This window comes from Anolis sagrei, chromosome 10, assembly GCF_037176765.1.
Source record: "Anolis sagrei isolate rAnoSag1 chromosome 10, rAnoSag1.mat, whole genome shotgun sequence".
In the NCBI taxonomy this organism is placed as follows: domain Eukaryota; kingdom Metazoa; phylum Chordata; class Lepidosauria; order Squamata; family Dactyloidae; genus Anolis; species Anolis sagrei.
The window spans coordinates 23,367,579-23,395,203 of NC_090030.1; the positions used below are offsets into that span (position 1 = coordinate 23,367,579).

The window sequence follows — 27,625 nt, forward strand, 5'->3', positions numbered from 1 at the left end:
CACCTCTGGCGGGCCTCCTTTGTACCTCTCTCTTAGGCAAGAGAATGAATTATTCACACAATCGGATGGAAAGGCAGAACCCACTTCTCGCAGAACCTCATTTGCTGGGATCCTATGAGCAACAGACGTCTCTGTCAATGAAATGACCTTTCCCTTCTCATTGCAGACGCTATATATCAGCCATGGGCAAACTTTCTAATTTGGGGGCCGCATGCTGGTACTCCCTACTTGGAGGACTGGCTGCTCAGTGATGGAAGGGAAGGAGGAAGGAAAAGAGAGAAGGAAGGACAAAAGGGAGGAAATGAAGGATGGAAGGAGAAAGAGGGAGAGAGGGAAGGTGGGGGGAAAGAGAGAAGGAAGGAAGGATGGAAGGAGAAAAAGAGAGAGGGAAGGGAAGACAAAAAAGAAGGAAGGGTGGAAAGGATAGAAAGAAGAAAAGGAAAAAGGAAGAATGGGATGAAGAGAAGGATGGAAGGAAGTGAAGGATAAAGGAAAGACAGAAAGGAAAGACGAGGAAAGGAAAGAGGGAGGGAAGGAAGGACGAAAGGGTGGAAGTAAAGGACGAAGGAGAAAGAGATGGAAGGAAGGGAAGGATAAAGGAAAGAGAAGAAACAAGGAGGAAGGAGAAGAGTGAGGGAGGAAAGACAGAAGGAAGGACGAAAGGGTAGAAGGATGGAAGGAGACGGGGGAAGGGAGTAAGGAGGAAGGAAAGACAAAAGAGAGGGAAGGAAGGATGGAAGAAGAAAAAGGGAGAGAGGAAAGGAAGGCATGACAAAAAAGGAAGGATGGAAAAAAGAGAAGGAAGAAAGGGATGAAGAGAAGGATGGAAGGAAGTGAAGGATAAAGGAAAGAGGGAAAGGAAAGACGAGAAAAGGAAGGAAGGAGAGAGGGAGGGAAGGAAGGAAGGACGAAAGGGTAGAAAGATAGAAGGGGATGGGAGAATGGAGGTAAGGAGGAAGGAAAGACAAAAGGGAGGGAAGGCGGAAAGGATGGAAGGGGAGGAGGAAGGAAAGAGAGAAGGAAGAAAAGGTGGAAGAGAAGGAGAAAATGGGAGGAAAGAAGGAAGGATAGGATGATGAGAGAAAAGAGGGCCTGAGAAAAGAGCCCAAAGGGTTGCATCTGGCCCCCTGGCCTGGGTTTACCCATGCCTGCTATATATCAAAGTGTGTGTGTGTGCGTTTATGTTTGCACCACAGAAGCTATTGCTAGGTGAAGTGGCCCTCTGCGATGTCACTGGGAAAGGAAAGCAATGTGTGTATGAGGGGGAAAACAAGAAGAAAAGAAAGAAAAGGGAAAGAGAAGGAAGGAATGAAGAGGGGGGAAGAAGGAAAGAGGGAAAGGAAGAGCGGAGGAAAGTGTATGAAGGAAAACGAGACGGGAGGACAGAAGAAAAGAAGGAAGAAGAGGAGGAAGGTATATGAGGGTAAACAAGAGAAGGAAGGAAGGAAAAGGAAAGGAGGGAAGATGTATGAAGGAAAATGAGATGGGAGGACAGAAGGAAGAGAGGAAGGGAAGGAAGAGGGGAAGGTGTATGAGGTAAAACAAGGGAAGGAAAAGGAAAGAAGAGAAGATGTATGGGGGAAGTGACAACAAGAAAAGAGGAAGGAAAGGAAAGAAGAGAGGAAAGTATGAGGGAAAACAAGGAAAGGAAGGAAGGAAAAAGAAAGAAGGGAAGATGTATGAAGGAAAATGAGATGGGAGTACAGAAGAAGAGAGGAAGGGAAGGAAGAGCGGGGTGTATGAGGTAAAACAAGGGAAGGAAAAGGGAAGGAGAGAAGGTGTATGGGGGAAAATGAGAGGATGACAAGAAGAGAGGAAGGAAAGGAAAGAAGAGAGGAAAGTATGAGGGAAAACAAGGGAAGGAAAGGAGGGAAGATGTATGAAGAAAAATGAGATGGGAGGACAGAAGGAAGAGAGGAAGGGAAGGAAGAGGGGAAGGTATATGAGGTAAAACAAGGGAAGGAAAGGAGAGAAGGTGTGGGGGAAAATGAGAGGACGACAAGAAAAGAGGAAGGAAAGGAAAGAAGAGAGGAAAGTATGAGGGAAAACATGGGAAGGAAGGAAGGAAAAGGAGGGAAGATGTATGAAGGAAAATGAGATGGGAGGACAGAAGAAGAGAGGAAGGGAAGGAAGAGGGGAAGGTGTATGGGGGAAAATGAGACAGAATGACAGAAGAGAAGAGGAAGGAAAAGAAAGGAGGGCAAAGTGTGAGGGAAAACACGGGAAGGAAGGAAGGAAGAGGGGAAGGTGTATTAAAGAAAACAAGGGAAAAAAGGAAGAAAAGGGAAAGAGAGGGGAAGGTGTAAGGAAAATCAAGGTAAGAAAGGAGAAGGCAAAGGAAAAAGAAATAAGGGAAGGAAGGAAGAGAATGGAAAGGTTTTTGAGGGAAAACAAGGGAAGGAAGAAAAGAAAGGATGTAAAAAGGGAAAGGATGAGGGAGGGGGGGAAAGGAAAGAGAGACGGGACAACACTTGGGTATATATGCTACTAATTAGATATTTCTTCATCCCCCTTTCTACTTTCAATTAGTCCCAGAATTGGGGGCTGCAAATGGGAAGGGAGTGGTTACAAAGTGGGAGAAATACCAACAGTATACTGTATTTCTGTTGGTCATGGGGATTCTGTGTTGGAAGTTTGGCTCAATTCTATTGTTGGTGGCATTCAGAATGCTCTGATTGTACATGAACTATACATCCTAGCAACTACAACTTCCAAATGTCAAGGTCTATTTTCCCCAAACTCTATCAGTGCTCATGTTTGAGCATATTGAGTATTTGTGCCAAGTCTGGTCCAGATCCATCATTATTTTCCCTTCCCAGAGTGCTTGTGCCCACTTTGTGCTGTTCAGTGACCGTAATAAAGTTTTGTATTGTATTGAATCCACAGTGCGCTCTGGATGTAGGTGAACTACAACTCCAATTTTACAACCCTCCAAACCCTTCCAGTAGTTTCTGTTGGTCATGAGAGTTCTGTGTGCCAAGTTTGGTTCAATTCCATTGTAGGTGAACTATAAATCCCAACAACTACAACTCCCAAATGTCAAAATCAATCCACCTCAACCCCACTAGTATTCACATTTGGGCATTTTGGTTATTTGTGCCAAATTTTGCCCAGTGATCAAAATACATCCTGTATTTCAGATATTTACATTACGACTCTTAACATTTGCAAAATTACAGTTATGAAGTAGCAACGAAAATAATGTTATGGTTGGGGGTCAACACAACTTGAGGAACTGTGTTAAAGGGTTAAGGCAGTGTTTTTCAACCTGGGGGTCGGGACCCCTGAGGGGGTCGCAAAGGGGTGTCAGAGGGGTCGCTAAAGACCATCAGAAAACACAGTATTTTCTGATGGTCATGGGGAAGTTTGAGCCAATTCTATCGTTGGTGGAGTTCAGAATGTTCTTTGATTCTAGTGAACTATAAATCCCAGCAACAACAACTCCCAAAAGTCAAGGTCTATTTTCCACAGACTCCACCAGTTTTCACATTTGCACATATTGAGTATTTGTGCCAAGTTTGGTCCAGATCCACCATTGCGTGAGTCCACAGTGCTCTCTGGATATAGGTGAACTACAACTCCCAAACTCAAGGTCAATGCCCACCAAACTCTTCCAGTGTTTTCCGTTGGTCATGGGAGTTCTGTGTGGCAAATTAGGTTCAAATCCATTGCTGGTGGAGTTGAGAATGCTCTTTGATTGTAGGTGTACTATAAATCCCAGCAACTAGGACTCCCAAATGACAAAATCCATTTTTTTTGAGTGAGGGACATACATTGGGATGTTAGGTGTATGCTGTCCAAATTTGGTGTCAATTCGTCCAATGGTTTTTGAGTTCTGTGAATACCACAAACGAACATTACATTTTTATTTATATAGATTGTCACCATACTCAGGCGTAGTAAGAAGGGAGGCCTACCGAAAACATACCTGGTTGGCAGTATCCTGAGTTGATGCTGCTATTGAACAGAACTGAAAAATTTCCCGGTAGAAAATACAATTTTTCTTGGGAATTATTTCTTGAACGTGTTCATCTTTGTGCTTCTTCCAAGGACACTCCACAAGGATGATCTCTCTGTTTTATGACACATTTGGTATTCATAACAACATAGGCATTACATACGCATCCCACTCCACACAGGGAGAAAGGGCATGTTTACACGATACTTAAATGACAGCTAGAATTGAACCCCATTTCGAGAGCACATTTCCTCCTGAATCAGACTCGGCACCCGTTCGCTTCCCTTTGACCAACTCCAATAAAAGTCCCACTGACTCAGTCTGCTGACATTCAGCTTTCTCTTCGAGGAAACGAAGCCATAAATCTGGCACAAAGACTGTAACATACTACGGAACAACTGCATCCCATCCCCACTCCTCACCGAATCTAATGGCACTGGTATTGACTTTTGCTCCTCTGATACCAAGCACCTGAATCACTTCCTCTTGTAGGTCAGAGAGTTCTTTGCGTCGGCAGATTTTCCCACACTCCAGAAGTGTAATCATTACCTAAAACCCAGTGATAAGCAAGGTGCCCGCTTCAATTCCCTGCAGATTGCGAGTTAAGTGAAATAATTGGACGCTCCCTGGGAAGAAGTCCTCTCGTCCATGCTGGCGGTAGCGAGGCAGACTTCTTCATCTTCGCCCTCAAGCTGGAGGCTCCCAGAAGACAACCGGACCCTCGCCCGGGGGGCTCTGACCACCCTTCCGTAGAGAGAATAGTAATCTGGAAAGAGATCCGAATCAGAGTCGCTGGACTCCGTCCCACTACCGACATAGCGCTCGGTGCTCTGTTGGACTCTAGGAGGTTCTGGAAAGCCCTGATGAGCCCAAACGTACTTCAGAATATCAGACTTCCTGCTACTCAGAAGAGGACACGGCCCTAAAGGTCGAAACTCCGAGCCGTAGGGGAACCGGATTGTTTTGATGTCCGACTGGCTCCAGGATCTTTTGGGAACCTCCTGGACGTAATCGAAGACGCTGCTGTCATCTTCGTGCTCCATGCTGACGCTAGTGAGATAGGTTGTTCGGGGAAGGGGCTCCGGATCAGGCACCCGCAGCCTTGTGGCCCCGGGACTCCTCCTTCGAGGCTTCACGGGGGCCACGCCAAGGACGCTCATGCCACTCGTCACTTCCTCCACCGGGCCCATCGCCACGTGCCGTGCAAACTGAGTGGGCCTGTCCATGTAGAAGAAGACTTGGGGTGACCCCACATCGAATGATGGGTTGACCACATAGGGGACATCAGTATAAGCCAGACGCTGCCTGGGGGTTGCCTCTCGCACACTGCCCACCGAGGTGCTCTTACTATTCCCGGCCACCCTGTAGCTCGGTTGGAAGGAGGTCAGTGGGACCCTCGATCCATAAAGGTCAGGGGGCTCCCAATCATCTTCCGGTTCAGTGTAGACCAGTTGGAAGGCGGAGCTGCTCTGGGAGTGAGCCAGCAACGTCGGGTCAGCTTCAGGCTTGGAGCGTTCCAGCTCATCCGCAAAGATCACCTCCATGGCAGAATTCCTCCGTCGGCTGCTGTCCAGGGTGGGCTCCGAGGTGTGGACGCCATTGGCCCCGTAGTAGCTCCCCATGTTGCCGTAAACCAGGCGCAAGTCTTCCAGCTATCAGGGGGGAAGAGAAGAGTGTTTTAAACAGTTGTGCTATCTCCAACAGACAAGAGTTCTTTGCCCCATCCTGGTCATTCCACAGATAAATACACCCATTTTCCTAGTTCCAACAAACCTCACTACCTCTGAGGATGCTTGCCATAGATGCAGGCAAAACGTCTACAGCCCGAAAAAAACCTACAACAACCCAGTTGTGCTATAGCAAGGCCTACAATGATTACATACGACTTGAGAGAATATTACATTTGCGTTGTAGGATTTTCGGGCTATATGGCCATGTTCTAGAGGCATTTTCTCCTGACGTTTCACCTGCATCCATAGCAAGCATCCTCAGAGGTAGTGAGGTCATCCTTAGAGGTAGTGAGGACTTGCGATACACACCTGTTCCCTTCTTTCCTAAGTTACATACCTGCTTGGAAACGTCTGTAAGGAGATCTGGAGAGGAGCGGCATTGCCGGTCGTGGTACCGAGGGGAGTAGCGCTTCCTGGAATCAAACCAACACAACATGGCACGTTGATTTGTGCTTCCACCATTCAACTCCAGTAATCATAGAATCAAAGAGTTGGAAGAGACCTCATGGGCCATCCAGTCCAACCCCCTGCCAAGAAGCAGGAAAATTGCAAAGGCTGCAAACAAGCCTCTGGGAAAAGGGGGTGCAGGGCATCGAATGAATGAGTGGGGAGTTGGAGGGTGAAAAAATCATACCTTTCAAATGGCAGGCTCTTGAGTTTCCCTTTCGTGCCGTGTTCCAGCAGTTGCCGCTGGGTCCGTCCGCTGCCATTGGAAGCACAAGGGAAAACGTGAAAGGTTTGAATGATCCATCATTGAATTATGAATGAATAAACAACGATCCCAATGCACCATGATCCCTAAATACAAGAAGAGTCCCAATGCACAATAATAGTCCCAACATATCATGGCCCCTATATACAATAGTGGCCTCAATACACCATGATTCCTATATACAATAATGGTCCCAATGCTCCATGGTCCCTATATACATTAATAGTCCCAATACTCAGTAGTGGTGCCAATGCTCAATGCCCTTCTATACAGCAACAGTGTGGATGCACCATGGTTCCTATACAATAATGGTCCCAATGCTCCATCGTCCCTATATACTTTGATGGTCCCAATGCAGCCAATGCAGCATGGTCCCAAATGCATAGTAATGGTGCCAATGCGGCACGGTCACTATATATTATAATGGTACCAGTGCTTCATGGTCCCTATATACAATAATGGTGCCAATGCATCATTATCCCTATATATAATAATGGTGCCAATGCTTCATGGTCCCTATATACAATAATGGTGCCAATGCTTCATGGTCCCTATATACAATAATGGTGCCAATGCTTCATGGTCCCTATATACAATAATGGTGGCAATGCATCATGATCTCTATATACAATAATGGTGCCAATGCTTCATGGTCCCTATATACAATAATGGTGCCAATGCATCATGGTCCCTATATACAATAATGGTGCCAATGGATCATGCCCCCTATATACAATAATGGTGCCAATGCATCATGGTCCCTATATACAATAATGGTGCCAATGCATCATGGTCCCTATATACAATAATGGTGTCAATGCTTCATGGCCCCTATATACAATAATGGTGCCAATGCATCATGGACCCTATATACAATAATGGTGTCAATGCTTCATGGCCCCTATATACAATAATGGTGTCAATGCTTCATGGCCCCTATATACAATAATGGTGTCAATGCTTCATGGCCCCTATACAATAATGGTGTCAATGCTTCATGGTCCCTATATACAGTAATGGTGCCAATGCTTCATGGTCCCTATATACAATAATGGTGCCAATGCTTCATGGTCCCTATATACAATAATGGTGCCAATGCTTCATGGTCCCTATATACAATAATGGTGCCAATGCTTCATGGTCCCTATATACAATAATGGTGCCAATGCATCATGGACCCTATATACAATAATGGTGCCAATGCATCATGGCCCCTATATACAATAATGGTGCCAATGCATCATGGCCCCTATATACAATAATGGTGCCAAGGCATCATGGTCCCTATATACAATAATGGTGCCAAGGCATCATGGTCCCTATATACAATAATGGTGCCAATGCTTCATGGTCCCTATATACAATAATGGTGCCTATGCATCATGGTCCATATATACAATAATGGTGCCAATGCTTCATGGTCCCTATATACAATAATGGTGCCAATGCACCATGGTTCCTATATGCAATAATGGTCCCAATGCACAATAATAGTCCCAAGGGTTTGGGACCATTATTGTATAGGAACTATGGTGCATTGGGCCCATTGTATACTGGGACCATTGTGCATTGGCACCACTATTGTGCATTGGGACTATATATACTGCAGAACTATAGCACCACATTTAACTTCCATGGCTCAATACTGTGGGATTTGTAGTGTCTGTCAAGAGAGCTCTGGTGCCACAGTAAACTACAAATCCCAGCATTCCATAGAATGACTCCATGGCAGTGAAAGTGGTGTGGCTTCGTGATAAATCTGTCGTGTGGACGGTCTGCAGTGCCCTCCTGTTGCCCCCTCCTTTCCTGGCCATTTTGGGAGGCTCACCTGTATCGGAAACTGGAGCCCTTGCTGCAGAGGAAGGCCTTGGGCTTGGACTTGGGCTCTTCGGAGAGGCGGAAGAAAGCGTGGTACTCCACACATGTCTTCCAGAAGGCTTTGCACGTGTCTCGGTTGGCCATGGCAAACTCCAGTGTGTCTTTGCACAAGGCCTGAGAAAGCGAGAGAGAGACCCATCCGTCAATGTTTCCAAATGCGATTCAAATGTGCCGCCTACTCACGACAATTCTAAGAAACTTCCATTTATTTTCCTTGACTTTACTTCCTATCTTATGCACGGACTCACAAGAAATGCATCGCAATGCAAAGTCAATGCGGGACTCACCGCCATGTTGGCATGGAGCTTGATCAGGAAATGCTTCCGTTTGAAACTCAGCTTGCGGATTTTGGACCAGTTGAAGGTGTTGATCTTGGTATTTCCCTGGAAATGTATATATATATGCTTAGATGGTTGAATATTATTATATATACTAGCCGTCCCCTGCCACGCCTTGCTGTGGCCCACATGAGGGTTCTGTGAGGGAGGTTTGGCCCAATTCTATCGTTGGATGGTTCAGAATGCTCTTTGACTGTAGGTGAACTATAAATCCCAGCAACTACAACTCCCAAATATCAAGATTCTGTTTTCCCCAAACTCCATCAGTGTTCACATTTGGGCATATTGAGTATTCTTGTCGAGTTTGGTCCAGATCCATCATTGTTTGAGTCCACAGCCATCTTTGGATGTAGGTGAACTACAACTCAAAAACCAAAGGACACTGCCCACCAAACCCTTCCAGTATTTTCTGTTGGTCATGGGAGAACTGTGTGCCGAGTTTGGTTCAATTCCATCATTGGTGGAGTTCAGAATGCTCTTTGATTGTAGGTGAACTATAAATCCCAGTAACTACAAATCCCAAATGTCAAGGTCTATTTCCCCCAAACTCCATCTGTGTTCATATTTGGGCATATGGAATATTTGTGTCAAGTTTGGTCCAGATCCATCATTGTTTGAGTCCACAGTGCTCTCTGGATGTAGGTGAACTACAACTCCCAAACTCAAGGTCAATGCCCACCAAACCCTTCCAGTGTGTTCTGTTGGTCATGGAAGTCCTGTATGCCATGTTTGGTTCAATTCCATCATTGGTGGAGTTCAGAATGCTCTTTGATTGTAGGTGAACTATAAATCCCAGCAACTACAACTCCCAAATGACAAAATCATAATTTTTTGAGTGATGGTCATTCCAATATTTTCTGTTGGTCATGGGAGTTCTGTGTGCCAAGTTTGATTCAATTCCATCATTGATGGAGTTCAGAATGCTCTTTGATTGTAGGTGAACTATAAATCCCAGCAACTACAACTCCCCAATGACAAAATCATAATTTTTTGAGTGATGGTCATTCCAATATTTTCTGTTGGTCATGGGAGTTCTGTGTGCCAAGTTTGATTCAATTCCATCATTGATGGAGTTCAGAATGCTCTTTGATTGTAGGTGAACTATAAATCCCAGCAACTACAACTCCCCAATGACAAAATCACAATTTTTGAGTGATGGTCACTCCTTGTGTTGTGAGATGTTTTGTTGCCAAATTTGGTGTGATTTCGTTCATTGGATGTTTTGTTTTTAAGCCACTCATTACGACGTATGCATTTTTATATATATAGATTGCCAATCATTATCTTTTAAAGTCTGCAAAGGTTTTGCATGACAGCAAAGTGTGAGAAAAACCAGGTCTTTGTGGTAATAGATAAACAGTCCTATTTTAAAATATATACTTGGCACAAATACACACACACACACACACTTATATATATTCTTCTCAGTTTAGGGCTCCCCGCAGCCACATTGCACAGCAAACGCCACTCGAAAGACAGGGCTGTTCTGCAAATGTGCCAACGAATCGTCAAAACATGTAATTTCTCCAAATCACGCAGCTATTTTGGGCCGAAAATTATATGGTTGGAGAGATGTCTTGCTCCCATGTAACACCACGTTCAGACATCGAAGCACTTGGTTTACCATGTCCAGACCAAAGCGGAGCACCCACATCAAAGGGAAGTGGGAAAGAAACACAAAGGAGATGCTAGGTCTCCCTTCAGAGGCACTCCTCACCCGCAAAACCAGCACTCCCATATGAGCCACCGCCAAGTTGATCTGGGTGCCTTCTCCGTCGCTTGCCGGGTGGGGCCGGATCCCATACATTTCCAGCTTCCTTGCAATGTCCAGGAGCTGGATGTCCGACTCGCCTGGAGTTTTGCCTCTAGGGAAGAAAGAAAGAAAGAAAGAAAGAAAGAAAGAAAGAAAGAAAGAAGAAAGAAGGGAGGGAGAGAGAAGAGGAAAGGAAGAAAGTAAAGAAAAGAAAGAAAGAGAAAGTATAGGAGAAGGAAGGAAGGAAAGTAAGATAAAGGATAAGGAAGGAGGGAAAAGAAGGGAAGGGAAGGAAGGGAGGAAGGAAAAAGAAAGTAAGAAAGAAGGAAAGGAAGAAAGGAAGGAAGGAAGGAGGGAGGGAGAAGAGGAAAGGAAGGAAGTAAAGAAAAGAAAGTATAGGAGAAGGAAGGAAGGAAAGTAAGATAAAGGATATTATAAGGAAAAAGGGAAAAGAAGGGAAGGGAAGGGAAGGAAGAAAAAAGAAAGAAAGAAAGAAAGAAAGAAAGAAAGAAAGAAAGAAAGAAAGGAGGGAGGGAGGGAGGGAGGGAGGGAGAAGAGGAAAGGAAGAAAGTAAAGAAAAGAAAGAGAAAGTATAGGAGAAGGGAGGAAGGAAAGTAAGATAAAGGATATTATAAGGAAGGAGGGAAAAGAAGGGAAGGGAAGGGAAGGAAGGAAAAGAAAGAGAAAGTATAGGATAAGGAAGGAAGGAAGAAAATAAAGAGAAAGGATAGAATAAGGAAAGAAAGAAGCAAGAAAGGAAGGAAAAGAAAGATAAATGATAGGATAAGGAAGGAGGGGAGGGAGGAAGGAAAATAAAGAGAAAGGATAGAAGAAAAAGGAAGGAAGGAAGGAAGGAAGGAAGGAAGGAAGGAAGGAAGGAAGGACAGAAGGAAGGAAAAGTTAGATAAAGGATAGGATAAAGAAGGAGAAAAGAGAAGGGAAGGGAAGGTAGGAAGGAAGGAAAATAAAGAGAAAGGATAGAATAAGGAAGGAAAGAAGGAAAGAAAATACAAAGAAGGAAGGAAGGAAGGAAGGAAGGAAGGAAGGAAGGAAGGGTAAGATAAAGGATATGATAAAGAAGGAGGAAAGAGAAGAGAAGGGAAGGTAGGGAAGAAGGAAGTAAAATATAGAGAAAGGATAGAATAAGGAAGGAAAGAAAATACAGAGAAGGAAGGAAGGAAGAAAAGTAAGATAAAGGATAGGAGAAAGAAGGAGGAAAGGGAAGAGAAGGGAAGGTAGGGAGGAAGGAAGGAAAATAAAGAGAAAGGATAGAATGAGGAAGAAAAGAAGGAAGGAAAATAAAGAGAAGGAAGGGAGGAAGGAAGGAAGGAAAGAAGGCAAGAAGGAAGGTAGGAAGGAAAGAAGAAAGGAAAGAAGGAAGGAAGGATAAAGAGGGAAGGAAGGAAAATAAAGGAAACATTGAAAGAAAGGAAGGAAAGATGAAGGAAGACAGAAAGAAAAACGAAGACAGAAAAAGAAAGGAAATGACAGGATAGGATAGGATGGGATGGGAGGGAGGGAGGGAAGGAAATGTTGCAAACTTTGCTTAGGGATCCTTCTACACTGTAGAATAAATGCAGTTTGGCTCTACTTGAACTGCCATGGCTCAAGGCAATGCTGTCCTGGGAGCTGCCATTTTACAAGGTGTCCAGCATTCTCTGCCACACTACAACTCCCAAGGTCCTAGCCGTGAGCCATGGTGGCTAATGTGGTCTCAAACTGCACTCGATTGATGCACCCCATTATGTTCTCCAAGATGCTGGAACCAAACCCCTAGAATAAATTATGGGTGTCTTTCCGATTGCGACTGCACGGAGAGAGGACTTACCGGTGTTTCTTGTGATAACGCATGATCTTGTCGGTCAGACAGTCTTGGTTTGCGAAATATTTGTGTGTCTCCAAGTGCTTCCAGTCTGTTTCCTCATGGAAATCTCCCAGTGTGGCTGAAAAAGGAAAGGACAAAAAGTCAAATGCTGTACAGAAAAGCCAGATTCTACTAAACACAAGGCCAGAACTGGGAGTATAGGAATCATATTTATTGGAATTATTACTATTATTATTATTATTATTATTATTGACACAAAAGCACAGTATGTCACAGCAAACAAGACCTATATGCTGGATTTCGTATCACAAAATCAGAAGTCGAACACTTCCCAAGAGTCTAGGACTGTGTGATGTATGATTATTATTATTATTATTATTATTATTATTATTATTTCTATGCTGCTTTTTCTTTCCTACCTATAGACATTCAAAGTGGTGAACAGTGCGAAAAAGCAATACCATATACAATTTGAAACCTAAAGGGTACATACAGTATAATAGAACTAAAACCCAGAGGCACCCAAAAATGCCATTGTGCAGAAACCTTGTGCATTAATGTTCTTGTGTATTAATGCTATTGTGCATTTGTCTTGTGCATGAATGCTATTGTGCAGAAGCCTTGTACATTAATGCTATTGTGCGGGCGCCTTGTGTGTTAACATTCACACTACTGTGAAAAATCCTTGTGCATCAATGCAATTGTGCAGAAACCTTGTGCATGAATGCTGTTGTGCATTGATGCGGTTGTGCATTTGCCTTGTGTGTTGATGCTATTGTGCAGAAGCATTGTGCATGAATGCTATTGTGCGAATGCTTGTACACAAATGTTCTTATGCATTAACGGTATTGTGCATCTGCCTTGTGTGTTAATACTATTGTGCATTTACCTTGTGTGTTAATGCTGTTGTGCAGAAGCCTCATGCATGAGTGCCATTATGCAGATTCCTGGGCGTTAACGTTATTGTGCAGAAGCCTTGCGCATGAATGCTCTTATGCATTAGTTCTATTGTGCATTTGCCTTGTGTGTTAATGCTATTATACATTTGCCTTGTGCATGGATGCAATTGTGCTGAAGCCTTGTGCATGAATGCCATTATGCAGATTCCTGGGCGTTAGTATTATTGTGGAGAAGGTTTGCACATGGCTGCCCTTGTGCAGAAGCCTTGTGCATTAACACTATTGCTCAAAATCCTTGTGCATCAATGCCATTGTGCAGAAGCCTTGTGCATTAACGCTATGGTGCAGATGCCTTTTGTGTTCATGCTATTCTGCATTTGCCTTGTGCATTTATGCTATTGTGAAGATGCCTTGTACATGGATGCTATTGTGCAGAAGCCTTGTGCTTTAACACAATTGTGCAGAAGCCTTGTGCATGAATGCCATTATGCAGATTCCAGGGCGATGGTGTTATTGTGGAGAAGGCTTGCACATGACTGCCCTCGTGCAGAAGACTTGTGCATTAACACTATTGCTCAAAATCCTTGTGCATCAATGCCATTGTGCAGAAGCCTTGTGCATTAATGCTATTGTGCAGATGCCTTGTGCATTTATGCTATTGTGAAGATGCCTTGTGCATGGATGCTATTGTGCTGAAGCCTTGTGCATTAATGCTATTGTGCAGAAGACTTGTGCTTTAACACAATTGTGCAGAAGCCTTGTGCATGAATGCTATTATGCAGATTCCTGGGCATTAGTGTTATTGTGGAGAAGGCATGCACATGACTGCCGTTGTGCAGAAGCATTATGCATTAACACTACTGCTCAAAATCCTTGTGCATCAATGCCATTGTGCAGAAGCCTTGTGCATTAATGCTATTGTGCAGATGCCTTGTGCTTTAATGCTATTCCGCAGAGGCCTTGCAAAATGAGATGCCCAACTCATTTTGCAAGGCTTGCCAATGGCGTAACCTTGTGGTGCGGAGTTCCAGAGGCCAAACCACGCGGACATACATTGCAAAAGGTGGGAGACCATCAGAGCCAAACTGTTATCACTGCAAGGAAGGCTTCCGCAGGCCAGGTCCTTCTTGATCTGGAGAGTGAACAGGTACCTGAAAGCCATTTCGGAGATATTATTATTATCTATATAAATAAAAATGCTATTGTGCAGAAGCCTTGTTTGTGCTACTCACAGAACTCAGAAACCACTGGGGCAATTGACACCAAATTTGGACACTATGTCCCTAACAACCCAATGTATGTTCTCCACTCAAAAAAACAACGAAAACCAAAAGCAGAAAGGACTTCTAAACTGCATGTCCACAAAGGAGAAACTGCATGTCTACCGAGACCCATGGCCACGCCCCCTCCTCCTCCTCGCGGGGAAACAGCCGGCCGTTAAAGCCAGACGCACGTGCACGGCCACATACACACATAAGCGAGTGGAGTGGAGGTGGAGGCTTGCCGCATGGAGCCCCTTCTCTTCCCCTCCTATGTCAGGAGAGCAGTCTCCTCCTCCTTTCCCTGTTGGAAAGTGCCAGCAGCAGCAACGGAGTGCTCCACGCAAGGAAGAAGGGGAGGAGGAGGGGGGAGGGGGAGGAGGGGGAGGGGGAGGGGAAGGGGCAGGGGGAGAGGGAGGGGGGAGGGGCAGGGGGAGGAGGAGAGGGAGGAGGCGGCGAGGAAAGTCCACGGTGCTTGAATGAAGGACCTTCCTTCTCTCCCTCCCTTCTTTCCTCCCTTTCCTTTCTTTCCTTTTCTTCTTTCCTTCTCCTTCCTTTCCTTCTTTCCCTCCCTCCTTGTCCTCCTTCTTTCCCTTTCTTCATTTCCTTCCCCTTCATTTCCTTCCCTCCCTCCTTTCTTCATCCCTCTCCTTTCTTTCCCTCCTTCCTTCCTCCTTCCTTCTCCTTCCTGCCTCCCTCCCTTCCTCCTTCTTTCTTTTCCTTCCTTCCCTTTCCCTCCTTCCCTCCCTTTTTCCTTCCTTCCTTCCTGTCCCTCCTTCCTTCCTTTTTCCTTTCCTTCTGTTCCTTCCTCCTTCCCTCCCTTTCCTTCTTCTTTTCCTTTCATTTCCTTCCCCTTCATTTCATTCCCTCCATCCTTTCTTCCTCCCCCTCCTTTCTTTCCCTCCTTCCTTCCTCCTTCCTTCTCCTTCCTCCCTCCCTCCCTCCCTCCCTCCCTTTTTCCTTCCTTCCTTCCTGTCCCTCCTTCCTTCCTTTTTCCTTTCCTTCTTTTCCTCCCTCCCTTTCCCCCTTCTTTCCCTTTCATTTCCTTCCCCTTCATTTCCTTCCCTCTCTCCTTTCTTCATCCCTCTCCTTTCTTTCCCTCCTTCCTTCCTTCTTCCTTCCTTCTCCTTCCTCCCTTCCTGTCCCTCCTTCTTTCTTTTCCTTCCTTCCCTTTCCCTCCCTCCCTTCTTTTTTTCTTCCTCCCTTCCTGTTCCTCCTTCCTTCTTCCTTTCCTTCTTTCTATGTAAGATATAAATACAATATTAAATGGAAGGGACAGTCAAGAAGTAACGAGAGAAGGGGAAAAGGAGGAAAGGAAGGAAGGAGAGAAGGGAGGAGGGAAAGAAGGAAAGAAAGACAGATAGAGAAGCAAAGAATGAGAGAAGGAAGTTTTAAAAAAGTGAAAGGAAAAAGAGAGGGAAAGAAGGAGAGAAGGAACGAAAGATAGGGAGGGAAGAAAGGAAGGAAGGAGAGAAGGAGGGAGGGAAAGAAGGAAAGAAAGACAGATAGAGAAGCAAGGAATGAGAGAAGGAAAATTTAAAAAGTGAAAGGAAAAAGAGAGGGAATGAAGGAGAGAAGGAACGAAAGATAGGGAAGGAAGGAAGGAAGGAAGGAAGGAAGGAAGGAAGGAAGGAAGGAAGGAAGGAACCAAAGAGCAAAGAAAGGGAGGAAAGAAACAGGTAGAGATGGAAGAAAGTTGAGAGATAGGGAAAGAAAAAGAGGGAAGGGAGGAGAGAAAGAGGGAGGGAAGGTTGGCCACAGCAACACGTGGCGAGTACAGCTAGTTCTGAATATTTCTGCTCTACTCTCTCATACATAACACACTGATATCTGCTTTCCAGTTTGGGTGCTGAGAGAGTGTGACTTGCTTTAACTATGACTGAGGACGGATTTGAACCCAGGACCTCTAGTCTTAACCTGCATTATGATTTAAATTACACTAAAGAACAAAAGGTAGGATTCCCATTTAATATTGGTAGCTTCGAATTTTAGATTATTATTATTATTATTATTATTATTATTATTATTATTATTGAAATCAACCTCACCCGCCTCATAGGAAACCTGCTACAAAACAGGAGCTTTTTTGTTGAGTTCCAGGGCCAGAGAAGTAGATGGCGGAAACAGAAGAACGGCCTGCCTCAGGGGAGCGTGCTTGGTCCATCCATGTTCAACATCTACACAAATGACCAGCCACTGCCAAAAGGGACAGAGAGTTTCATCTATGCTGATGATCGTGCCATTACTGCTCAAGCAGGGAGCTTTGAGATGGTTGAACAGAAGCTCTCCGAAGCTCTAGGTGCTCTTACTGCCTACTACAGGGAAAACCAACTGATCCCTAATCCATCTAAAACACAGACATGTGCCTTTCACCTTAAGAACAGACAAGCATCCCGAGCTCTGAGGATCACCTGGGAAGGAATCCCACTGGAGCATTGCAACACACCCAAATACCTGGGAGTCACTTTGGACCGTGCTCTGACCTACAAGAAGTACTGCCTGAATATCAAGCAAAAAGTGGGCGCTAGAAACAACATCATACGAAAGCTGACTGGCACAACCTGGGGATCACAACCAGGCACAGTGAAGACATCTGCCCTTGTGCTTGGCTACTCTGCTGCTGAATATGCATGCCCAGTGTGGAACGCATCTCACCACACTAAATCAGTAGATGTGGCTCTTAATGAGACATGCCGAATTATCACAGGGTTTCTGCGCCCCACACCACTGGAGAAATTACACTGCTTAGCCGGTATTGCACCACCTGACATCCGCCGGGAAGTAGCAGCCAATAGTGAAAGGACCAAGGCAGAGACATCTCCAGCTCATCCCCTGTTTGGGTATCAGCCAGCACGTCAACGACTTAAATCAAGACATAGTTTTCTTAGATCTACAGAGACACTCGCTGGAACACCTCAGCAAGCGAGAGTCCAAAAGTGGCAGGCCCAAACCCAGCACCTCAATCCGTGGGTGATACCAGATGAGAGACTTCCCCCTGGGCACACAGAAAACTGGGCGACTTGGAGGGCGCTGAACAGACTGCGCTCTGGCACCACGAGATGCAGAGCCAACCTTAAGAACTGGGGCTACAAAGTGGAATCCACGGCATGCGAGTGTGGAGAAGAGCAAACCACTGACCACCTGCTGCAATGCAACCTGAGTCCTGCCACATGCACAATGGAGGACCTTCTTGCAGCAACACCAGAGGCACTCCAAGTGGCCAGATACTGGTCAAAGGACATTTAATCAACTACCAAGTTTGCAAAATCTATGTTTTTGTTTTTGTTTTAATCTGTTTGTTTGTTTGTTTTGTTCTGTTAGAAATGTAATACAATGGTATGGTTGCTGATGACACGATAAATAAAATAAATGAATTGAAACCAACACACAAAGGCGCCTACCTCGTCAGCTCTTCTTTCAGATGGGCCGGATCCACTGGGAAAAATTTCACCATAAATTTGAAAAGAATCTCCTTAGGATCTTAAAACACAACATCTTCATAAGTTTGGGGTCAGCGGTCTGTCGGGAACATTCACACATCTCTTCATGCAGCTTTCCCCTAAGTCTCTAAGGCATGCACAGAGTGTCAGTTCATCCCTCCGATTTGCACCTTATCTACACCTGCTAAGGGCTTCTCTCTCTTTGGGTGCGTCTACACTGCAGAATTTGGCACCACTTTCGCTACCCCGGCAATTCCTGGGGCTGCAGGTTTGCATACTCTTTAGCCCTCTTTAGCCTTCCCTCTTTTTTTCCCTTCCTTCCTTCCTTCCTTCCTTCCTTCCTTCCTTCCTTCCTTCCTTCCTTCCTTCCTTCCTTCCTTTCCCCACCTCCATCCCTCCTTCCCTATTTTTCCTACATCTTTCTTTTTCTTTCTCCTCTCCTTCCTTCCTCTCTTTCCTTCACTTCTTCTTTCTTTCCTTAATTCCTTCCTTCCTTTCTCTTTCCTCCCTTCCTTCTTTCCTCCCTCCCACCTTCCTTCATCTCTTCCTTTCTTTCCTCTCCTTCTTTCTTTTTCTTTTTTCTTTCTTCTTCCTTCCTTCCTTTCCCCACCTCCATCCCTCCTTCCCTCTTTTTCCTACATCTTTCGTTTTCTTTCTCCTCTCCTTCCTTCCTCTCTTTCCTTCACTTCTTCTTTCTTTCCTTAATTCCTTCCTTCCTTTCTCTTTCCTCCCTTCCTTCTTTCCTCCCTCCCACCTTCCTTCATCTCTTCCTTTCTTTCCTCTCTTTCTTTCTTTTTCTTTTTTCTTTCTTCTTCCTTCCTTCCTTTCCCCACCTCCATCCCTCCTTCCCTCTTTTCCCTACATCTTTCTTTTTCTTTCTCCTCTTTCCTTCCTTCCTCTCTTTCCTTCCTTCCTTCTTTCCTCCCTCCCTCCCTCCTTCATCTTTTGCTTCCTTTCCTTTCCTTTTTTCTTTCTTTCTTCCTTCCTTTCCCCACCTCCACCCCTCCTTCCCTCTTTTTCCTACATCTTTCTTTTTCTTTCTCCTCTCCTCTTTCCTTCCTTCCTCTCTTCATTCCTTCTTTCTTTCCTTAATTCCTTCCGTCCTCTCTCTTTCCTCCCTTCCTTCTTTCCTCCCTCCCTCTTTCAACTCTTGCTTTCTTTCCTTTCCTTCTTTCTTTTTCTTTTTTCTTTCTTTCTTCCTTCCTTCCTTTCCTCCACCTCCATCCCTCCTTCCCTCTTTTTCCTACATCTTTCTTTTTCTTTCTCCTCTCCTCTCTCCTTCCTTCCTCTCTTCCCTTCATTCCTTTTTTCTTTCCTTAATTTCTTCCTTCCTTCCTTCCTTCCTTCCTTCCTTCCTTCCTTCCTTCCTTCCTTCCTTCCTCCTCCCTCCTTCCTTCATCTCTTGCTTTCTTTCCTTTCCTTCTTTCTTTTTCTTGTTTCTTTCTTTCTTCTTCCTTCATTCCTTCATTCCTTCCTTCCCTCCTTCCATCATCTCTCTCTGTTTCCTTCCTCCCCCCTCCTTTCTTCATCTGTCTCTTTCTTTCTTTCATTTCTTCCTTCTTTCCTCCCTTCCTTCATCTCTTTCTCTTTCATTCCTTTCTTCCTCCCCTCATTACTTTATCTTTCTTTCTTTCTTTCCTTTACTTTCCTTTCTTCCTTCCTACCATTTTCCTTCACCTCTCTCTTTTTCCTCTTTCCTTCCTTCTTCCTTCCTTCCTTCTTCCTCCCCTACTTTTTTCATCTCTCTCTCTCCTTCCTCCCCTACTTCTTCATCTCTCTTTCTCCTTCCTTCCTTCCTTCTTTCCTCCCTCCCTCCTTCTATCCCTTCCTTCCTTACCTCCATCTCTCTCTCTTCCCTTCTTTCCTTCTTTCTTTTCTTTTTCATTCATTCTCCTACTGCCTTCCACTCTTTCTGTGTTTTCCCATCCATCTGCCTTACTTTTGGCACCACAATGACAAAAACAAGGAGTGAGAGGAAGGAGTACACGCGAACCCACAAGGTCCTCATTCTCACTCTATAGTTTCAGGCAAGGGCTGCGTAAAAGGCCTTGGAGGGTCCGATGCGGCCCGCGGGCCATAGTTTGAGGGCCCCTGATATAGACACACCCTTTGTTATTTTCAATCCCCATCAGTGAGAGAGAGCTGGGCAAGCAAATCTATGGGAGTTCGGCCTCAACTTTTCTATCCTGACAACCACTTGTGATTCTGTTATATTCTTTGGTGTAAATTAAATACATGGAAACACTTACTTTTAATCTGCTTTGTGATAGGCTTGAGAAGTTCCAGCCAGGCCTAGAAGAATAGAGAGAGAGATAAAATGAGTCATTGATTTGGAAATGTTTTGATACAGAAATTAAAAGCAACTATGGGTACAGCTATGTTGTAGAATTAATGCAGTTGATGTAAGGTGTATGCTGCTCTTAGAAAGAAATACATGCCTTTTGTATGTTGGAAGATAGAATTTGATATTCCTATGATGCTAAAGTGATGCAGAGAATGATGTCAATGTATGTAGAAGCATGTTTCTTTGTTTGCCTGCATTTGAAGTGTATAAAAGGCAGTCAACGCCTTTATCGGGCACTCTGGTTGCTTTGGGACACAGCTCCACTCCAGGGTCCCAGCTGGAAATAAAGCCGTACTTTTCTATCTCCGGAAAGGATCTCTCTTGATATTATCTCTCCTATTTGCTGCAACAGCAGAGAATTCAATGTTGTTTCTAAAGAAGGAATATTCCACCTTAGAAGTACCCCAGCATCTGAGATCAGCATAGACAACTCATAGAAATTATAGAGAAAGCACCTCGTCTTCAACTTACAGCATGCCCCGCAGAACTCCAAAACTCCAGTCCAAAGTATTCCTTTTCTGTAAGGTTCAAGTGGCTGCAGCTCAGGTTGAATAAGGTCCTCCCAGATGATTTTTGCTATTGAAAAGGGGAAGGAAGGAAGGAAAAAAGAGAGGAAAGGAAGGGAGGAAGGAAGGAAAGGAGAAATGGAGGGAGGGAGAAAGTGATAAAAGAAGGAAAGGAAAGGAAAGGAGAGGAGAGAGAAGAAGAGGCAAAGGAAGGAAGGAAGAAGAGAAGGAAGGGAGAGGATGAGGGAATGAAAGGAAGGAACAGACAATTTGATTTGATCGCACACTCAAATCTTTAGTTTTTGTGGTCCTCTGTTAGGAGTTTCGGGACCCAACGGGAGCACAGTTTCCTAAACTTTAGGTGTTCAGAAACAATGTTTTAAAGCACTGATCTCGACACGTCAGGAAATTCATTTGAGAGACCTGTTATTGTGAAGCGCCTGTTCTCACGAATCCCTGCTTCAACTGAAGCCACCAAATTATCTGTAATCAAAGAAGGGTGACCGGAGCAGTCCTCATCATGGACGTTGTTACGGCCATCTTTGAATTGTCGTACCCACTTACGCACTTTGCTTTCACTCATAACAGTATCACCGTACACTTCACAAATCTGTCGATGAATTTCTGCAGCAGGCAGGTTCCTTGCTGACAAAAACCGTATCACTGAGCGAACCTCACATGCGGAGGGTGAGTTGATAGTCTTAAACACGTTTAAATCACAGAACAGAACCGTACAGGTTAGCTACAGAGCGGAAACCGAGCACAGTTGTTCTCGAGGCATCCCAGTACACGACGCACACACTCGTTGCGGTATGCGCGCGAACTCCTAGTGTCTACAACAAAACGGACCTTACTTTAAAAATACCCCTCATAGTTCCCCTGTCATTAAAGAGTATTCTGAACTCCGACAATCATTGAATTGATCCAAACCGGGCATACAGAACTCCCATGACCAACATAAAATACTGGAGAAGTTTGGAGAAAATATACATACCTTGACATTTGGGAGTTGCTGTTGCTTGGTGCATTTTGGAGTCTGGGCCTAGATCCGGCAGGGAGGCTCGTGCCTCCGGCAGGCAGGCATTAAGAGCCGGGCAAAGGAGGATCCACCACGCGGCCTGGCCTTACATGGGATCTCTTGCTGCCGGCCGGCAGGAGAGCCATCGAGGTGAGGGAGGCCTCGTGCAAGGCAAGGCCTTGCGCAAAGCGGCCCTCGCCTGACCCGCACCCCTGGCATTTTGAGGAGGCGGAGGGGGCGGGCCCAACCGAGGTGCCTTTGCGAACCCCAGAAAATGGCCTGGCGACCCCTCTGGTGGTCGCGGCCCCCAGGTTGAGAATCGCTGAGTTGCACTTAAGTACTGTTCTGTCGCGTGCTGGGCCTGTAACAGCTGTCTTTTCTATAGTACGTATACTTTAAGCTCAGCGGGAAGCCGGGGCGCCTCAGAGAGAGGTTCTCAGGGATTTTTCTGAAGTGATGGTCTTTAGAGTCTTTAATGACACAACAAAGTCTTTATTATGGAACAAACAACAAATCTTCAATGGTTCAAACAACACTTCAAGGCTTTCTTAGTCTAGTCCTCAATGGACTGGTACCTGTCTTTGATTAACTGTACTTTCTCTGTAAGAAAAAAAACCCCTTTTAACCTCTCCTAGGCTGTTTATTATCTATGCCTCATTGGTGTGGGTCCTACTACTGATTCCAAATGCATCTGGGTATCGAGTAGACCTACCAGCCGAGGCTTGTAGATATTTCAGATGGAGTTCCGTGGATCTGTAGTGCTGTCCTCCCTCGGAGAATTCTTTGAAAACTTCAGGGCTGTTTTCCCTCTGATTGTTGTGAGGTTGAGAGGCTGTGAACTCTCAGCCAGAGCCTTGGGACCTTTCCCCTGGAATTTCTGTTTCTGTTTCCCTGGATGTTCTTGAGAAAAGAAGCTTTTCTACAGGATGAGTTGGTCTACGTCCTATAGTTTAGCTTCCTTATGTGAGACTGCCCAAAAAATGGCTCCTTTCCCTCCCAGAGCCCTGAACAAGGGGCGGAACCAAAGCTTAAACCCATTTTAACCTCTCCCAGGCTGTTTACTATCTATGCCTCATCGGTGTGGGTCCTACTACCGATTCCAAATGCGTCTGGGTATCGAGTAGACCTACCAGCCGAGGCTTGTAGATATTTCAGATGGAGTTCCGTGGATCTGTAGTGCTGTCCTCCCTCGGAGAATTCTTTTAAAACTTCAGGGCTGTTTTCCCTCTGATTGCTGTGAGACTGAGAGGCTGTGAGCTCTCAGCCAGAGCTTTGGGACCTTTTCCCTGGAATTTCTGTTTCTGTTTCCCCGGATGTTCTTGAGAAAAGAAGCTTTTCTACGGGACGTCCTATAGTTTAGCTTCCTTATGTGAGACTGACCAAAAAATGGCTCCTTTCCCTCCCAGAGCCCTGAACAAGGGGCGGAAACAAAGCTTAATTATGATGGACAGGAGGACTGCCCTATGACTGCAAACAGATAACAGAAAGAAAATAAAGTTGGAGCTCCTGGTACAGCCGGACCAGCACAATTCACCCTCAGACCTTGATGCAAAGTACTACGGTACCCAGCATTCTCAAATGCAGCTGGCGCATCTCCGAAGACACCCGTCGTGTTGTGTCGTCTTTTGCAGAACCAGGGAAATTGAGGGTTGCTTGCGCACTGTGAGACCTGAACGCTACCATGTCACACATCATCCCCGGCTGCGTTCGCGGCGAATGAAATTGCTATCTCCAGCACAAAAGGCAGCGGGGGCAAATGACAGGGAAATAACAGTGTTGTCTCGAGTGCCCTTCTAAATGGCTGCACCAGAGCAGTAATTAAAAGCATTATCCTCATATCCTGCGCAATAATATTTGGGAACCTTGTTGTGGGAGGCACAAAAGGCGGAGAGCTATGTTCGCACCGCAAAGAGCAAGCTCGAGGTGACGGCACATAACTTTGTGCTCAGGGTGGTGCACAGAATCTTAGAGTTGGAAGAGAGCCACCAAAGGTCATCTAGTCCAACCCTGTTCTGCCATAGAGGAAGACACAATCCAAGCCCTCCCGACAGATGGCCATCCAGACTCTATCATGTAGCCTCAGTTCAAAAACCAGAGCCCCTGGTGGCGCAGTGCCGGCAGGACTGAAGTCCGACAGGTCGCAGGTTCGAATCCAGGGAGAGGCGGATGAGCTCCCTCTATCAGCTCCAGCTCCTCATGCAGGGACACGAGAGAAGCCTCCCACAAGGATGATAAAAACATCAGATATCATCTGGGTGTCCCCTGGGCAACGTCCTTGCAGACGGCCAATTCTCTCACACCAGAAGCGACTTGCAGTTTCTCAAGTCGCTCCTGACACGACAAAAAAAAAGTTCAAAAACACCCAGAGATGGAGACTCCACTGGACTCCCCGGCAGTCTGTGCTTCACTAGAGTCAGAAGGGGTCCCTAAAGGGCATCTAGTCCACCCCTTCTGCCATTAATGAAGACACAGTCAAAGCCATCCTGACAGATGGCCATCAAGCCTCAACTCAAAAACATTCAAAGATAGAGACTCCACTGGACTCCCCGGCAGTCTGTGCTTCACCATAGTTTGAAGGAGTCCCTAAAGGATATCTAGTTCAACCGCTTCTGCCATTAATTAAGACACAATCGAAGCCCACCCGACAAGTGGCCATACAGTGATGGAGACTTGGCTGGACTCCCAGGCAGTCTGTGCTTCACTAGAGTCAGAAGGGTCTCTAAAGGGCATCTAGTTCAATCTCTTCTGCCATTAATGAAGACACAGTCAAAGCCCTCCCGACAGATGGCCATCAAGTCTCAGCTCAAACAACATTCAAAGATAGAGACTCGACTGGTGTCCCAAGCAGTCTATATTTTACTAAAGTTTGAACCGCATCTGACATTAAAGAAGACACAAAGCCCTCCCGACAGATGGTCATCTAACCTTAGTTCAAAAAGATCCAGAGATGGAGACTCCACTGGACTCCTAGTCAGTGTATGCCTCACCAGAAATTGAAGGGGTCACCAAAGGACATCTAGTCCACTCCATCTGCCATTAATGAAGACACAGTCAAAGCCCTCCTGACAGATGGTCATCAAGCCTCAACTCAAAAACATCCAAAGATAGAGACTCCACTGGACTCCCAGGCAGCCTATACTTCACTAGAGTTTGAAGGGGTCTCTAAAGGGCATCTACTCCATCCCCTTCTGCCATTAATGAAGACACAGTCAAAGCCATCCAGACAGATGGCCATCAAGCCTCAGCTCAAAAACATTCAAAGATAGAGATTCCACTGGACTCCCAGGCAGTCTATACTTCACTAGTTTGAAAGGACATCTAGTTCAACCGCTTCTGCCATTAATGAAGACACAATCAAAGCCCTCCCAAAGGATGGCCATCAAACCTCAGTTCAAAAACAGTCTATGGGACTATGACTTTCCTCGATCTAGACACTACACAACTTTGAATGCAGCATCGCACCCCATTGGCCTTTGTAGCTGCTGCATCACACTCTTGGCTCATGTTCTACCACTTGTCCATGAAGATTCCGAGATCTTTTCCGGATGGGATTCTGTTGTCGATCCCTCATCGTGACTCTGTGCCGAAGTGACATATCCTCCATTTCTCCTCCTTGAAATTCACTGCTCGGTTTGGATGCCAGGGATATTTACGACATCCTTGGAAAAGCTCAGCGCGGCCCTCTTTCTCTGTCCCCGAAACCCATCTCCAACAAACAGACGCTCGACAAAAAGGTTTTGCTGGAGACGTAGTGCCCCAAGGGCAGCTCTTCCATTCCAGACTCATTCAGGTCTGGCTCCTTTGTGGGCCGTTCAAGCCTCAAATGCATTTGATGCCCAGGAGGGCTTCTCTTTCTTGAAAAAGGAAGGTTTCAAACCTTAATGGAAACCATTCCACGCCCACAACCGTATTGTGCCGAACAGGAAAAAAAAGCAAGACAAGAATAGAGTCGCCCCAAGTCCCGGCGAGAATCAGTCGCATGCAATTCAGTGTGGGTTTTTTTTGCTCCTTTTGCAGCATTGCCAATCTGTTTCAGATTTCAGCCAAAGATGACTACAACTCCCATCATCCCCAAATGATGATAATGCTGGGAGTTGTAGTCTGGGGGGGGGGGAAGGGTAACCTTGCTCCAAATCATTTGCCGTTGCCCATTCCAATTGTTTGGAATAGTCCTATTTCCAAATATTGTGTCCAGTCATTTCTTAGTGTTGCTAACATTAAAGGAAGGAAAATCCCAACATCCTGGGAACTGGAAACTATCCTAAAAATATCCCCATAAGTGGGTTGTTGTGAGTTTTCTGGGCTGTCTGGCCATGTTCCAAAAGCATTCTCTCCTGACATTTTGCCCACATCTATGGCAAGCATCCTCTGAGGTTGTGAGGTCCGTTGGAAACTAGGCAAGTGGGGTTTATATTGTCCAGGGTGGGGGACAGAACTCTTGCCTGTTGGAGGCAAGTCTGAATGTTGCAATTGGCCATCTTGATTAGTATTGAATTGCCTTGCAGCTTCAAAGCCTGGCTGGTTGCTGCCTGGAGGATCCTTTGTTGGGAGGTGTTAGTTGGCTTCAGGAGAGAATGCTTCTGGAATATGGCAATATAGTCTGGAAAACTCACAACAACCCAGTGATTCTGGCCATGAAAGCCTTCGACAGTACAATAATAATTCATTCTTTTTTTTCCTTCCTTCCTTCCTTCCTCCCTCCCTCCCTTCCTTCTTTCCTTCCTTTCTTTCTTTTTCTTCCTTCCTTCCTTTCTGTTTTTCTTCCTTCCTTCCTTCCTTCCTTCCTTCCTTCCTTCCTTCCTTCCTTCCTTCCTTCCTTCCTTTCTGTCTTCTTTCTGTTTTTCTTCCTTCCTTCCTTCCTTCCTTCCTTCCTTCCTTCCTTCATTCCTTCCTGTCTTTCTTTCTTTCTTTCTTTCTTTCTTTCTTTCTTTCTTTCTTTCTTTCTTTCTTTTTCTTCTTCTTCCTGTCTTCCTTCCTTCCTTCCTTCCTTCCTTCCTTCCTTCCTTCCTTCCTGTCTGTCTTCCTGCCTTTCTTTCTTTCTTTCTTTCTTTCTTTCTTTCTTTCTTTCTTTCTTTCTTTCAGAGACCCACTATCCCCAGCATTAGAGAGATGGAAATAACAATAATGCTCCTCCTGACTTAAAGAGATTCAGTAGACAAGGAAAAAGTGCATGTAAAGTAAGAATCTATGATATCTTTCTATCTATCTTTTTAGATAGTAGACTGTGACCCCTTAATAGAAATATATTATGAGATAAAGGATTATAGAACATTAATAGATAGAAAGTATTGCACTATATGCAACAAACACTTGCAAATGTATGTTTACTTAAATAAAAAAGAGATTCAGTATCATAGAGCAAATAATAATAATAATACTTTTTCTCTCTTAAACAGATTCAATATCATCAACATTATACAGCAAATAATAATAATAATAATAATAATAATAATAATAATAAGCTTTTTCTCTCTTAAACAGACCCAAAATCCACAATGCAGGTCTTTATTTAATATCTCCAACAAGATAGCAACAAGCAATTTCCCTATTAAGCAAAACCTTAGGAAAAATACATTTGTTTCTAACGGTTTCTGGAATGGGCTTCATAGCAGATATCCCTGAAGACAAGGAAGTTTAAGGTTTTGATGATTATTTTTTTATAATCACTATAATCAAGGAGAGTGTTACAAGGAGAGTGCATACTTACATCCACGACGAAGATCTTTTGGGAATCGTCCAAAAATTGGACTTTCAGGTGCAGCATCCTTAAGCGGGGTTGGGATGCTCTGGGAAATGGGGCAGCGAGCCTCCGGTGGATATGGGATGTGCTGAAGCGGAATGAGAGCAAGAGGTTGTCGCAAAAGCCGCAACCCGACAACTAATGGCTTTCCTTCCCCTTTTGTCCTTTTTTGCTTTTCAACGCCAGGGCTGAGATGCGCCACAAACAAAGCTTGCATCTCACAGG

The 27,625-nt window shown here is 45.1% G+C and overlaps 1 protein-coding gene across 2 annotated transcripts; it reads right to left on the bottom strand.

Moving 5' to 3' along the window:
* Positions 1–4,063: 4,063 nt before the first annotated feature.
* On the bottom strand, positions 4,064–27,625 carry FRMD7 (FERM domain containing 7). 2 transcript variants are annotated; one of them, XM_060756067.2, is made up of 12 exons: positions 27,368–27,625; positions 20,608–20,712; positions 20,042–20,084; positions 17,754–17,787; positions 14,147–14,244; positions 12,198–12,312; positions 10,334–10,481; positions 8,566–8,661; positions 8,229–8,392; positions 6,323–6,391; positions 6,026–6,101; positions 4,064–5,610 (listed from the first exon to the last, which is right to left on the bottom strand). In XM_060756067.2, the coding sequence occupies exons 1-12, from the start codon at positions 27,422–27,424 to the stop codon at positions 4,561–4,563; spliced, it is 2,055 nt and encodes a 684-aa protein (XP_060612050.2). In that variant the 5' UTR covers positions 27,425–27,625; the 3' UTR covers positions 4,064–4,560. The 2 variants fall into 2 exon arrangements, with proteins under 2 accessions (XP_060612050.2, XP_060612049.2); XM_060756066.2 differs by having other exon boundaries at positions 17,754–17,832.